The sequence below is a fragment of the Oncorhynchus kisutch genome, linkage group LG18, assembly GCF_002021735.2.
Source record: "Oncorhynchus kisutch isolate 150728-3 linkage group LG18, Okis_V2, whole genome shotgun sequence".
Classification (NCBI taxonomy): Eukaryota; Metazoa; Chordata; class Actinopteri; order Salmoniformes; family Salmonidae; genus Oncorhynchus; species Oncorhynchus kisutch.
In genome coordinates, this window is record NC_034191.2 from 4,385,813 (window position 1) to 4,399,842 (window position 14,030).

The 14,030-nt window shown below is 46.9% G+C and overlaps 1 protein-coding gene across 9 annotated transcripts in view; it reads right to left on the reverse strand.

The window, feature by feature from the left end:
- Positions 1–14,030, reverse strand: part of bicra (BRD4 interacting chromatin remodeling complex associated protein) — a 65,992-nt gene that overhangs the window by 21,082 nt on the left and 30,880 nt on the right. For 6 of the 9 annotated variants that reach the window (XR_004203905.1, XR_004203908.1, XR_004203906.1 and 3 more), the window contains 4 exons: positions 8,000–8,491; positions 909–1,236; positions 550–677; positions 231–362 (listed from right to left, as the gene is read on the reverse strand). Coding sequence is in view for 5 of the 9 variants with exons in the window: in XM_031795329.1 (XP_031651189.1) it covers positions 231–362; positions 550–677; positions 909–1,236; positions 8,000–8,491 (1,080 nt within the window). In the remaining 4 variants the exon portion in view is untranslated. The remainder of the gene's footprint in view (positions 1–230; positions 363–549; positions 678–908; positions 1,237–7,999; positions 8,492–14,030) is intronic. The other 3 variants (XM_031795332.1, XM_031795333.1, XM_031795331.1) reach the window with 3 other exon arrangements.

The following is a 14,030-nucleotide window of genomic DNA, read 5'->3' on the forward strand; positions in this document are numbered from 1 at the left end:
AGTGGTTCTTAATCCGCGTCCCAGAAACCCAAAGGGCTGTTCTCTGTTGTTTTCCCCCTAGCAGTACACTCCGTATACCACTAATCACCACCAAGCCATTGATCATTTTTTAAATCAGAGGTGGTACTGCTCAGGCAAGAACAACCATGTACAGCCCTTTGGGTCTCAGAACCAGGATTAAGAACATGAACAAAATGGAACCCAGTAGGATCGGTTGAGGGTCTCCTCACCTGTGTTTGTAGCGAGACCAGACCAGGGGTGTGCTGCTGTGTTGACGTCATTTGACCCAGACCTGACCCGATCACCTGGATCATCCCCAGGCTCCTCACCCCCATCTGACCGATCAGTCCTTCAGTCTTTGACTGGGGGAGCAGTAGAAACAAAATAATCATGTTGTTTTCTTACATATTTTTCTTATTTAACCAGGTATGTCAGTTAAGACCAAATTCTTATTTATGTCAATTGGATGGACAATATATCTTTCCTTTTCAATCACTACTTCTATGAAATGGTTGAAAGGAGCACTGAGCGTCAGTAGGTACTACCCACCTGCACAGACTGGTGTAGTGACTGTTGACCGGGAGGATGGTTAAAACTAGCTGGAGCCACGCCCCCTTGGTTCACCTCAACTCCGCCTTGACCCTGCACTCCGGAGAACACCTGCACGTCATTGGATGCTGAAAGAGAGAAGTCAAACATTTCACTGTAGTTGTGTTTTTTAATGAAGAGATCACTGCCAACCAAACTGAAGAAGTGAAGAGATTCAGTAACACTTGGAGGACAATGGATTTCAATTAAAACAAATCTTATTTATTGCTAAAAGCAAAAGTAGAAGCAAAGCGTGTTGGGATTTTGGTCTTCATCAGGGTTGTTGTTTTTGGCAGCTGTGAATGTTGTTTCTTTCTGACCTGTGGCAGGAGTCTTGACCAGCACAGACGCCTGCTGTGAGCTGGACTGGGCCTGTTGTGGGATCAGAAGAGCAGGCACATCTTGCTGTGAGCTGGACTGGGCCTGTTGTGGGATCAGAAGAGCAGGCACATCTTGCTGTGAGCTGGACTGGGCCTGTTGTGGGATCAGAAGAGCAGGCACATCTTGCTGTGAGCTGGACTGGGCCTGTTGTGGGATCAGAAGAGCAGGCACATCTTGCTGTGAGCTGAACTGGGCTTGTTGTTGGGGTGGAGTTTGGGGTTGGCTGTGCTGCTGTTGTTTGGCCTGTAGTAAAATGTTCTGTTGGACCTGAGAGTGAATAATGGACAGATTGAGTAGAAATACTTTGATTCTGACATATATAATGATTGAAAAGATGGTTTTGCTGGACTAAGACACCACTCACATATCAGGCAAAAAAACATGCAAGTAGAAGACAGGTTTTGTCGTGCCCTCTTCACAACTATTCCCCCCTCAGGAGACTGAAAAGATTGGGCATGGGTCCTCAGATCCTCAAAGAGGTTCTACAGCTGCACCATCGAGAGCCTCCTGACTGGTTGCACCACTGCCTGATATGGCAACTGCTCGGCCTCCGACCGCAAGGTGCTACAGAGGGTAGTGCGTACAGCCCAGTACATCACTGAGGCCAAGCTGACAGCCATCTAGGACCTCTATACCAGGCGGTGTCAGGAGGCCCTAAAAATTGTCAAAGACTCCAGCCACCTAAGTCATAGATTGTTCTCTCTGCTATCGCACGGCAAGCGGTACCGGAGTCTTTATTTGGATTTTATTTCACCTTTATTTAACCGGGTAGACGCCAGATCACCTTTTATTTAACCAGGTAGACGCCAGATCACCTTTAATTAACCAGGTAGACGCCAGATCACCTTTATTTAACCAGGTAGACGCCAGATCACCTTTATTTAACCAGGTAGACGCCAGATCACCTTTATTTAACCAGGTAGACGCCAGATCACCTTTATTTAACCAGGTAGACGCCAGATCACCTTTATTTAACCAGGTAGACGCCAGATCACCTTTATTTAACCAGGTAGACGCCAGATCACCTTTAATTAACCAGGTAGACGCCAGATCACCTTTATTTAACCAGGTAGACGCCAGATCACCTTTTATTTAACCAGGTAGACGCCAGATCACCTTTAATTAACCAGGTAGACGCCAGATCACCTTTATTTAACCAGGTAGACGCCAGATCACCTTTTATTTAACCAGGTAGACACCAGATCACCTTTATTTAACCAGGTAGACGCCAGATCACCTTTTATTTAACAGGTAGACGCCAGATCACCTTTATTTAACCAGGTAGACGCCAGATCACCTTTAATTAACCAGGTAGACGCCAGATCACCTTTATTTAACCAGGTAGACGCCAGATCACCTTTTATTTAACCAGGTAGACACCAGATCACCTTTATTTAACCAGGTAGGCTAGTTGAGAACAAGTTCTGATTTACAACAGCGACCTGGCCAAGATAAAGTAAAGCAGTGCGACACAAACAACAACACAGAGTTACACATGGAGTAAACAAAACATACAGTGAATAACATAATAGAGAAAGTCTAGGACCAAGAGGCTTCTAAACAGCTTAAAAACCATTCAACTCCTGAACATCTAATCAAATGGCTACCCAAACTATTAGCACCCCCCCCCCCCCCCTCTCTCTTTTACACCGCTGCTAGTATCATCTATGCATAGGCACTTTAATTAGCTCTACCTACATGTACATCCTACCTGAACTAACCGGTGCCCCCCCGTACATTGACTCTGTACCGGTACCCCCTGTATAAAGCCTCCACATTGACTCTATACCGGTACCCCCTGTATATAGCCTCCACATTGACTCTGTACCAGTACCCCCTGTATATAGCCTCCACATTGACTCTGTACCAGTACCCCCTGTATATAGCCTCCACATTCTACTGGTACCCCCCGAATATAGCCTCCACATTGACTCTGGACCGGTACCCCCTGTATATAGCCTCCTCATTGACTCTGTACCTGTACCCCCTGTATATAGCCTCCTCATTGACTCTGTACCGGTACCCCCTGTATATAGCCTCCGCATTGACTCTGTACCGGTACCCCCTGTATATAGCCTCCGCATTGACTCTGTACCGGTACCCCCTGTATATAGCCTCCACATTGACTCTGTACCGGTACCCCCTGTATATAGCCTCCACATTGACTCTGTACCGTAATACCCTGTATATAGCCTCCACATTGACTCTGTACCGGTACCCCCTGTATATAGCCTCTACATTGACTCTGTACTGGTACCCCCTGTATATAGCCTCCGCATTGACTCTGTACCGGTACCCCCTGTATATAGCCTCCACATTGACTCTGTACCGGTACCCCCTGTATATAGCCTCCACATTGACTCTGTACCGTAATACCCTGTATATGAACTCCACATTGACTCTGTACCGGTACCCCCTGTATATAGCCTCCACATTGACTCTGTACCGGTACCCCCTGTATATAGCCTCCACATTGACTGTGTACCGGTGCCCCCTGTATATAGCCTCCACATTCTACTGGTACCCCCCGAATATAGCCTCCACATTGACTCTGTACCGGTACCCCCTGTATATAGCCTACACATTGACTCTGTACCGGTACCCCCTGTATATAGCCTCCACATTGACTCTGTACCGGTACCCCCTGTATATAGCCTCTACATTGACTCTGTACCGGTACCCCCTGTATATAGCCTCCGCATTGACTCTGTACCGGTACCCCCTGTATATAGCCTCCGCATTGACTCTGTACCGGTACCCCCTGTATATAGCCTCCGCATTGACTCTGTACCGGTACCCCCTGTATATAGCCTCCACATTGACTCTGTACCGGTACCCCCTGTATATAGCCTCCACATTGACTCTGTACCGTAACACCCTGTATATAGCCTCCACATTGACTCAGTACCGGTACCCCCTGTATATAGCCTCCACATTGACTCTGTACCGGTACCCCCTGTATATAGCCTCTACATTGACTCTGTACCAGTACCCCCTGTATATAGCCTCCACATTGACTCTGTACCGGTACCCCCTGTATATAGCCTCTACATTGACTCTGTACCGGTACCCCCTGTATATAGCCTCCACATTGACTCTGTACCGGTACCCCCTGTATATAGCCTACACATTGACTCTGGACCGTAACACCCTGTATATAGCCTACACATTGACTCTGGACCGGTACCCCCTGTATATAGCCTCCTCATTGACTCTGTACCTGTACCCCCTGTATATAGCCTCCTCATTGACTCTGTACCGTAACACCCTGTATATAGCCTACACATTGACTCTGGACCGGTACCCCCTGTATATAGCCTCCTCATTGACTCTGTACCTGTACCCCCTGTATATAGCCTCCTCATTGACTCTGTACCGTAACACCCTGTATATAGCCTACACATTGACGCTGTACCGGTACCCCCTGTATATAGCCTCCTCATTGACTCTGTACCTGTACCCCCTGTATATAGCCTCCGCATTGACTCTGTACCGGTACCCCCTGTATATAGCCTCCGCATTGACTCTGTACCGGTACCCCTCTGTATATAGCCTCTACATTGACTCTGTACCGGTACCCCCTGAATATAGCCTCCGCATTGACTCTGTACCGGTACCCCCTGTATATAGCGTCCACATTGACTCTGTACCAGTACCCCCTGTATATAGCCTCCACATTGACTGTCTACCAGTGCCCCCTGTATATAGCCTCCACATTGACTCTGGACCGGTACCCCCTGTATATAGCCTCCTCATTGACTCTGTACCTGTACCCCCTGTATATAGCCTCCTCATTGACTCTGTACCGGTACCCCCTGTATATAGCCTCCGCATTGACTCTGTACCGGTACCCCCTGTATATAGCCTCCGCATTGACTCTGTACCGGTACCCCCTGTATATAGCCTCCACATTGACTCTGTACCGGTACCCCCTGTATATAGCCTCCACATTGACTCTGTACCGTAATACCCTGTATATAGCCTCCACATTGACTCTGTACCGGTACCCCCTGTATATAGCCTCTACATTGACTCTGTACTGGTACCCCCTGTATATAGCCTCCGCATTGACTCTGTACCGGTACCCCTGTATATAGCCTCCACATTGACTCTGTACCGGTACCCCCTGTATATAGCCTCCACATTGACTCTGTACCGTAATACCCTGTATATGAACTCCACATTGACTCTGTACCGGTACCCCCTGTATATAGCCTCCACATTGACTCTGTACCGGTACCCCCTGTATATAGCCTCCACATTGACTCTGTACCGGTGCCACCTGTATATAGCCTCCACATTCTACTGGTACCCCCCGAATATAGCCTCCACATTGACTCTGTACCGGTACCCCCTGTATATAGCCTACACATTGACTCTGTACCTGTACCCCCTGTATATAGCCTCCTCATTGACTCTGTACCGTAACACCCTGTATATAGCCTACACATTGACTCTGTACCGTAACACCCTGTATATAGCCTACACATTGAAGCTGTACCGGTACCCCCTGTATATAGCCTCCTCATTGACTCTGTACCGGTACCCCCTGTATATAGCCTCCGCATTGACTCTGTACCGGTACCCCCTGTATATAGCCTCCGCATTGACTCTGTACCGGTACCCCCTGTATATAGCCTCCGCATTGACTCTGTACCGGTACCCCCTGTATATAGCCTCCACATTGACGCTGTACCGGTACCCCCTGTATATAGCCTACACATTGACTCTGTACCGGTACCCCCTGTATATAGCCTCTACATTGACTCTGTACCGGTACCCCCTGTATATAGCCTCTACATTGACTCTGTACCGGTACCCCCTGTATATAGCCTCCACATTGCCTCTGTACCGGTACCCCCTGTATATAGCCTCCACATTGACGCTGTACCGGTACCCCCTGTATATAGCCTCCACATTGACTCTGTACCGTAATACCCTGTATATAGCCTCCACATTGACTCTGTACCGGTACCCCCTGTATATAGCCTCTACATTGACTCTGTACCGGTACCCCCTGTATATAGTCTCCACATTGACTCTGTACCGTAATACCCTGTATATGGCCTCCACATTGACTCTGTACCGTAATACCCTGTATATAGCCTCCACATTGACTGTATGAATTGTTATTTCACTGTCTACACCTGTTGTATTCAGCATTTCACTGTGAGGTCTACTACACCTGTTGTATTCAGCATTTCACTGTGAGGTCTACTACACCTGTTGTATTCAGCATTTCACTGTGAGGTCTACTACACCTGTTGTATTCAGCATTTCACTGTAAGGTCTACTACACCTGTTGTATTCAGCATTTCACTGTAAGGTCTACTACACCTGTTGTATTCAGCATTTCACTGTGAGGTCTACTACACCTGTTGTATTCAGCATTTCACTGTGAGGTCTACTACACCTGTTGTATTCAGCATTTCACTGTGAGGTCTACTACACCTGTTGTATTCGGCATTTCACTGTGAGGTCTACTACACCTGTTGTATTCAGCATTTCACTGTAAGGTCTACCTACACCTGTTGTATTCAGCATTTCACTGTAAGGTCTACTACACCTGTTGTATTCAGCATTTCACTGTAAGGTCTACTACACCTGTTGTATTCAGCATTTCACTGTAAGGTCTACCTACACCTGTTGTATTCAGCATTTCACTGTGAGGTCTACTACACCTGTTGTATTCAGCATTTCACTGTGAGGTCTACTACACCTGTTGTATTCAGTATTTCACTGTGAGGTCTACCTACACCTGTTGTATTCAGCATTTCACTGTGAGGTCTACTACACCTGTTGTATTCAGCATTTCACTGTGAGGTCTACTACACCTGTTGTATTCAGCATTTCACTGTGAGGTCTACTACACCTGTTGTATTCAGCATTTCACTGTGAGGTCTACTACACCTGTTGTATTCGGCATTTCACTGTGAGGTCTACTACACCTGTTGTATTCAGCATTTCACTGTAAGGTCTACTACACCTGTTGTATTCAGCATTTCACTGTAAGGTCTACCTACACCTGTTGTATTCAGCATTTCACTGTAAGGTCTACTACACCTGTTGTATTCAGCATTTCACTGTAAGGTCTACCTACACCTGTTGTATTCAGCATTTCACTGTGAGGTCTACTACACCTGTTGTATTCAGCATTTCACTGTGAGGTCTACTACACCTGTTGTATTCAGTATTTCACTGTGAGGTCTACCTACACCTGTTGTATTCAGCATTTCACTGTGAGGTCTACTATACCTGTTGTATTCAGCATTTCACTGTGAGGTCTACTACACCTGTTGTATTCAGCATTTCACTGTGAGGTCTACTACACCTGTTGTATTCAGCATTTCACTGTGAGGTCTACTACACCTGTTGTATTCAGCATTTCACTGTGAGGTCTACTACACCTGTTGTATTCAGCATTTCACTGTAAGGTCTACTACACCTGTTGTATTCAGCATTTCACTGTGAGGTCTACTACACCTGTTGTATTCAGCATTTCACTGTAAGGTCTACTACACCTGTTGTATTCAGCATTTCACTGTGAGGTCTACTACGCCTGTTGTATTCAGCATTTCACTGTGAGGTCTACTACACCTGTTGTATTCAGCATTTCACTGTGAGGTCTACTACACCTGTTGTATTCAGCATTTCACTGTGAGGTCTACTACACCTGTTGTATTCAGCATTTCACTGTAAGGTCTACTACACCTGTTGTATTCAGCATTTCACTGTAAGGTCTACTACACCTGTTGTATTCAGCATTTCACTGTAAGGTCTACTACACCTGTTGTATTCAGCATTTCACTGTGAGGTCTACTACACCTGTTGTATTCAGCATTTCACTGTAAGGTCTACTACACCTGTTGTATTCAGCATTTCACTGTAAGGTCTACTACACCTGTTGTATTCAGCATTTCACTGTTGTATTTGGCGCATGTGACAAATAAACTGTGATTTGATAAGATGTGATAACTTAACATCCAATCAAAATATCTGAGCAGCAAGATAAGGGTGTGTCACTTCAGACCTGCTGTAGTTTCTGTTGTGGAGAGGGCTGAGCGATGGGCTGAGCCTGGGTCTTCACCACTCCACCCCCGGGGGCCCCCACCTCAGGCACCGTAAATTGGAACCCTGCAGGAGGGCCCTGGAGAGTCTGGGAGGGTTTGGGAGAGCAGGTGGGAGGGGGGACGTCAGGTTGGTAGGGAGCAGGCTGGGAGGGGGGCCGGGACTGGATGTGCATCTGTTGCTGCTGCTGTTGTTGTTGTTGTTGTGCAGGCTGGGGGGAGCCAGGGATCTGGTTGTGGATAATGAACATTGGGGGAAGAGATGAGGGGGTGCAGGAGCGGACAGGGGTCTGTGGCTGGGAGGGGGTGCGGGACTGGCCATGGTGGTGGGGGGACTGCAGGGGGAAGGGGGAGGGCTGAGGGCTGTCCGACAGAGGGGGAGCAGTGTGGGAGGCCAGGGGCTGGGAGGGGGACAGGCTCTGGAGCTTCAACTGCTGTCCAGCCGCCTGGGGCATCTAGGGGTCAAAACAGACAGGAAACACATCAGACATCAGAGGCTCCAAATAATACCAGACTTTAAGACATCTGAAAACAGCATTATAACATCATCAAGGAGGAGCAGAGGAGGAGCAGGGAGGAGCAGAGGAGGAGCAGAGGAGGAGCAGGGAGGAGCAGAGGAGGAGCAGGGAGGAGCAGAGGAGGAGCAGGGAGGAGCAGAGGAGGAGCAGAGGAGGAGCAGGGAGGAGCAGAGGAGGAGCAGGGGAGGAGCAGAGGAGGAGCAGGGAGGAGCAGAGGAGGAGCAGGGAGGAGCAGAGGAGGAGCAGGGAGGAGCAGAGGAGGAGCAGGGAGGAGCAGTGAGGAGCAGAGGAGGAGCAGGGAGGAGCAGAGGAGGAGCAGAGGAGGAGCAGTGAGGAGCAGGGAGGAGCAGAGGAGGAGCAGAGGAGGAGCAGGGAGGAGCAGAGGAGGAGCAGGGAGGAGCAGAGGAGGAGCAGGGAGGAGCAGAGGAGGAGCAGGGAGGAGCAGAGGAGGAGCAGAGGAGGAGCAGGGAGGAGCAGGGAGGAGCAGAGGCGGAGCAGAGGAGGAGCAGGGAGGAGCAGAGGAGGAGCAGGGAGGAGCAGAGGAGGAGCAGGGAGGAGCAGAGGAGGAGCAGGGAGGAGCAGAGGAGGAGCAGGGAGGAGCAGGGAGGAGCAGAGGAGGAGCAGGGAGGAGCAGGGAGGAGCAGGGAGGAGCAGAGGAGGAGCAGGGAGGAGCAGAGGAGGAGCGGGGAGGAGCAGGGAGGAGCAGAGGAGGAGCAGAGAGGAGCAGAGGAGGAGCAGAGGAGGAGCAGGGAGGAGCAGAGGAGGAGCAGGGAGGAGCAGAGGAGGAGCAGAGGAGGAGCAGAGGAGGAGCAGGGGCAGGTAGAGGACATCAAGCAAAAACAGGAGAGGAGCAGAGAGGAGCGAGGACAGAGGAGGAGAGGACGAGAGGAGAGCAGCGAGGAGGAGAGCAGAGGAGGAGAGAGAGGAGCAGAAGAGAGAGGATTAGAGAGGACAGAGAGGAGGAGAGAGAGAGGACAGAAAGGAGGAGGAAAGCAGGAGAGAGGAGGAGAGGACAAGCAGATACAGGACATCAGGCAGAAAACAGCAGTCAATGTGGAGGCTATATACAGGGGGACAGCATGATGACACACATGATCAACTTTCAGAGAGAAGAGGTTGTGAGGACCACACAGCGACACAAGCACCCTGCTGGTCAGTTTCTACAGGAAAACTAGGGCTAGTGTTACACTACTGCCTGTGGAAAAGAACAAGTCCATCCTCCAACCTGAAACACAACACGATGAGAAACCAGAAAGGTGTAGCATTCTGCCTGGCCTGCGAGAGACAGTTGAAAGGAGGAGAGATGATCTTGTGTTATTATGCTGAGGGGAACCGGTGGACGCGGGTTCTGGGAAGGTTTAAGCCAAGGGTTTCTGGGAATAGAAGGGGGTGGGCATCTAGGTTTGGGGCAAAACCCAGTTGTTGCATGAGAGGGGTAGAGAGACTGTAGCAAAGGGGGGGTATCACAGTCACTGTAGTCAACAGAGGAGCAAGGAGCCGTAGGAGGGGAGAGGAGGGGAGAGGAAGAGGAGGGGAGAGGAACAGGAGGGGAGAGGAGCAAGGAGCCGTATGAGGGGAGAGGAGCAAGGAGAGGAGCAGGAGGGGAGAGGAGCAGGGAGCCGTAGGAGGGGAGAGGGGCAGGGAGCCGTAGGAGGGGAGAGGGGCAGGGAGCCGTAGGAGGGGAGAGGAGCAGGGAGCCGTAGGAGGGGAGAGGAGCAGGGAGCCGTAGGAGGGGAGAGGAGCAGGGAGCCGTAGGAGGGGAGACGAGCAGGAGGGGAGAGGAGCAAGGAGCCGTAGGAGGGGAGGTTTAGGAGGGGAGAGGAGCAAGGAGAGGAGCAGGAGGGGAGAGGAGCAGGGAGCCGTAGGAGGGGAGAGGAGCAGGAGGGGAGAGGAGCAGGGAGCCGTAGGAGGGGAGAGGAGCAGGAGGGGAGAGGAGCAAGGAGGGGAGAGGAGCAAGGAGGGGAGAGGAGGGGGAGAGGAGCAAGGAGGGGAGAGGAGGGGGGGAGAGGAGGGGGAGAGAGGAGCAAGGAGGGGAGAGGAGTAGGAGGGGAGAGGAGCAGGAGGGGAGAGGAGCAGGGAGCCGGAGGAGGGGAGAGGAGCAGGAGGGGAGAGGAGGGGAGAGGAGCAGGGAGCAGGAGGGGAGAGGAGCAGGATGGGAGAGGAGCAAGGAGCCGTAGGAGGGGAGAGGAGCAGGGAGCCAGGAGGGGAGAGGAGCAGGAGGGGAGAGGAGCAAGGAGCCGTAGGAGGGGAGAGGAGCAGGAGGGGAGAGGAGCAAGGAGCCGTAGGAGGGGAGAGGAGCAAGGAGGGAGATATGACAGGTCTAGTATGATACAATGAGATATGACAGGTCTAGTATTATACAATGAGACATGACAGGTCTAGTACGATGAGATATGACAGGTCTAGTATTATACAATGAGATATGACAGGTCTAGTACGATGAGATATGACAGGTCTAGTATTATACAATGAGATATGACAGGTCTAGTATTATACAATGAGATATGACAGGTCTATTATTATACAATGAGATATGACAGGTCTAGTACGATGAGATATGACAGGTCTAGTACGATGAGATATGACAGGTCTAGTATTATACAATGAGATATGACAGGTCTAGTATTATACAATGAGATATGACAGGTCTAGTATTATACAATGAGATATGCCAGGTCTAGTATTATACAATGAGATATGCCAGGTCTAGTATTATACAATGAGATATGACAGGTCTAGTATTATACAATGAGATATGACAGGTCTAGTACGATGAGATATGACAGGTCTAGTACGATACAATGAGATATGACAGGTCTAGTATGATACAATGAGATATGACAGGTCTAGTATGATACAATGAGATATGACAGGTCTAGTATGATACAATGAGATATGACAGGTCTAGTATGATACAATGAGATATGACAGGTCTAGTATGATGAGATATGACAGGTCTAGTATTATACAATGAGATATGACAGGTCTAGTATGATGAGATATGACAGGTCTAGTATATACAATGAGATATGACAGGTCTAGTATTATACAATGAGATATGACAGGTCTAGTATTATACAATGAGATATGACAGGTCTAGTATTATACAATGAGATATGACAGGTCTAGTATTAATGAGATATGACAGGTCTAGTATTATACAATGAGATATGACAGGTCTAGTATTATACAATGAGATATGACAGGTCTAGTATGATACAATGAGATATGACAGGTCTAGTATTATACAATGAGATATGACAGGTCTAGTATTATACAATGAGATATGACAGGTCTAGTATATACAATGAGATAGTTATACAATGAGATATGACAGGTCTAGTATTATACAATGAGATATGACAGGTCTAGTATTATACAATGAGATATGACAGGTCTAGTATTATACAATGAGATATGACAGGTCTAGTATTATACAATGAGATATGACAGGTCTAGTATTATACAATGAGATATGACAGGTCTAGTATTATACAATGAGATAAGATATGACAGGTCTAGTATTATACAATGAGATATGACAGGTCTAGTATTATACAATGAGATATGACAGGTCTAGTACGATGAGATATGACAGGTCTAGTACGATGAGATATGACAGGTCTAGTACGATGAGATATGACAGGTCTAGTACGATGAGATATGACAGGTCTAGTACGATGAGATATGACAGGTCTAGTACGATGAGATATGACAGGTCTAGTACGATGAGATATGACAGGTCTAGTACGATGAGATATGACAGGTCTATTATTATACAATGAGATATGACAGGTCTATTATTATACAATGAGATATGACAGGTCTAGTATTATACAATGAGATATGACAGGTCTAGTATGATGAGATATGACAGGTCTAGTACGATGAGATATGACAGGTCTATTATTATACAATGAGATATGACAGGTCTAGTATGATGAGATATGACAGGTCTATTATTATACAATGAGATATGACAGGTCTATTATTATACAATGAGATACGACAGGTCTAGTATTATACAATGAGATATGACAGGTCTAGTATTATACAATGAGATATGACAGGTCTAGTATGATGAGATATGACAGGTCTAGTATTATACAATGAGATATGACAGGTCTAGTATTATACAATGAGATATGACAGGTCTAGTATTATACAATGAGATATGACAGGTCTAGTATGATGAGATATGACAGGTCTAGCACGATGAGATATGACAGGTCTATTATTATACAATGAGATATGACAGGTCTAGTACGATGAGATATGACAGGTCTAGTATTATACAATGAGATATGACAGGTCTAGTATGATGAGATATGACAGGTCTAGTACGATGAGATATGACAGGTCTATTATTATACAATGAGATATGACAGGTCTAGTATGATGAGATATGACAGGTCTAGTACGATGAGATATGACAGGTCTATTATTATACAATGAGATATGACAGGTCTATTATTATACAATGAGATACGACAGGTCTAGTATTATACAATGAGATATGACAGGTCTAGTATTATACAATGAGATATGACAGGTCTAGTATGATGAGATATGACAGGTCTAGTATTATACAATGAGATATGACAGGTCTAGTATTATACAATGAGATATGACAGGTCTAGTATTATACAATGAGATATGACAGGTCTAGTATGATGAGATATGACAGGTCTAGCACGATGAGATATGACAGGTCTATTATTATACAATGAGATATGACAGGTCTAGTACGATGAGATATGACAGGTCTAGTACGATGAGATATGACAGGTCTAGTATTATACAATGAGATATGACAGGTCTAGTACGATGAGATATGACAGGTCTAGTACGATGAGATATGACAGGTCTAGTATTATACAATGAGATATGACAGGTCTAGTATTATACAATGAGATATGACAGGTCTATTATTATACAATGAGATATGACAGGTCTATTATTATACAATGAGATATGACAGGTCTAGTATTATACAATGAGATATGACAGGTCTAGTACGATGAGACATGACAGGTCTAGTACGATGAGATATGACAGGTCTAGTATGATGAGATATGACAGGTCTAGTATTATACAATGAGATATGACAGGTCTAGTATTATACAATGAGATATGACAGGTCTAGTATTATACAATGAGATATGATAGGTCTAGTATGATACAATGAGATATGACAGGTCTAGTACGATGAGATATGACAGGTCTAGTACGATGAGATATGACAGGTCTAGTACGATGAGATGACAGGTCTAGTACGATGAGATATGACAGGTCTAGTATTATACAATGAGATATGATAGGTCTAGTATGATACAATGAGATATGACAGGTCTAGTACGATGAGATATGACAGGTCTAGTACGATGAGATATGACAGGTCTAGTACGATGAGGATGACAGGTCTAGTACGATGAGATATGACAGGTCTAGTACGATGAGATATGACAGGTCTAGT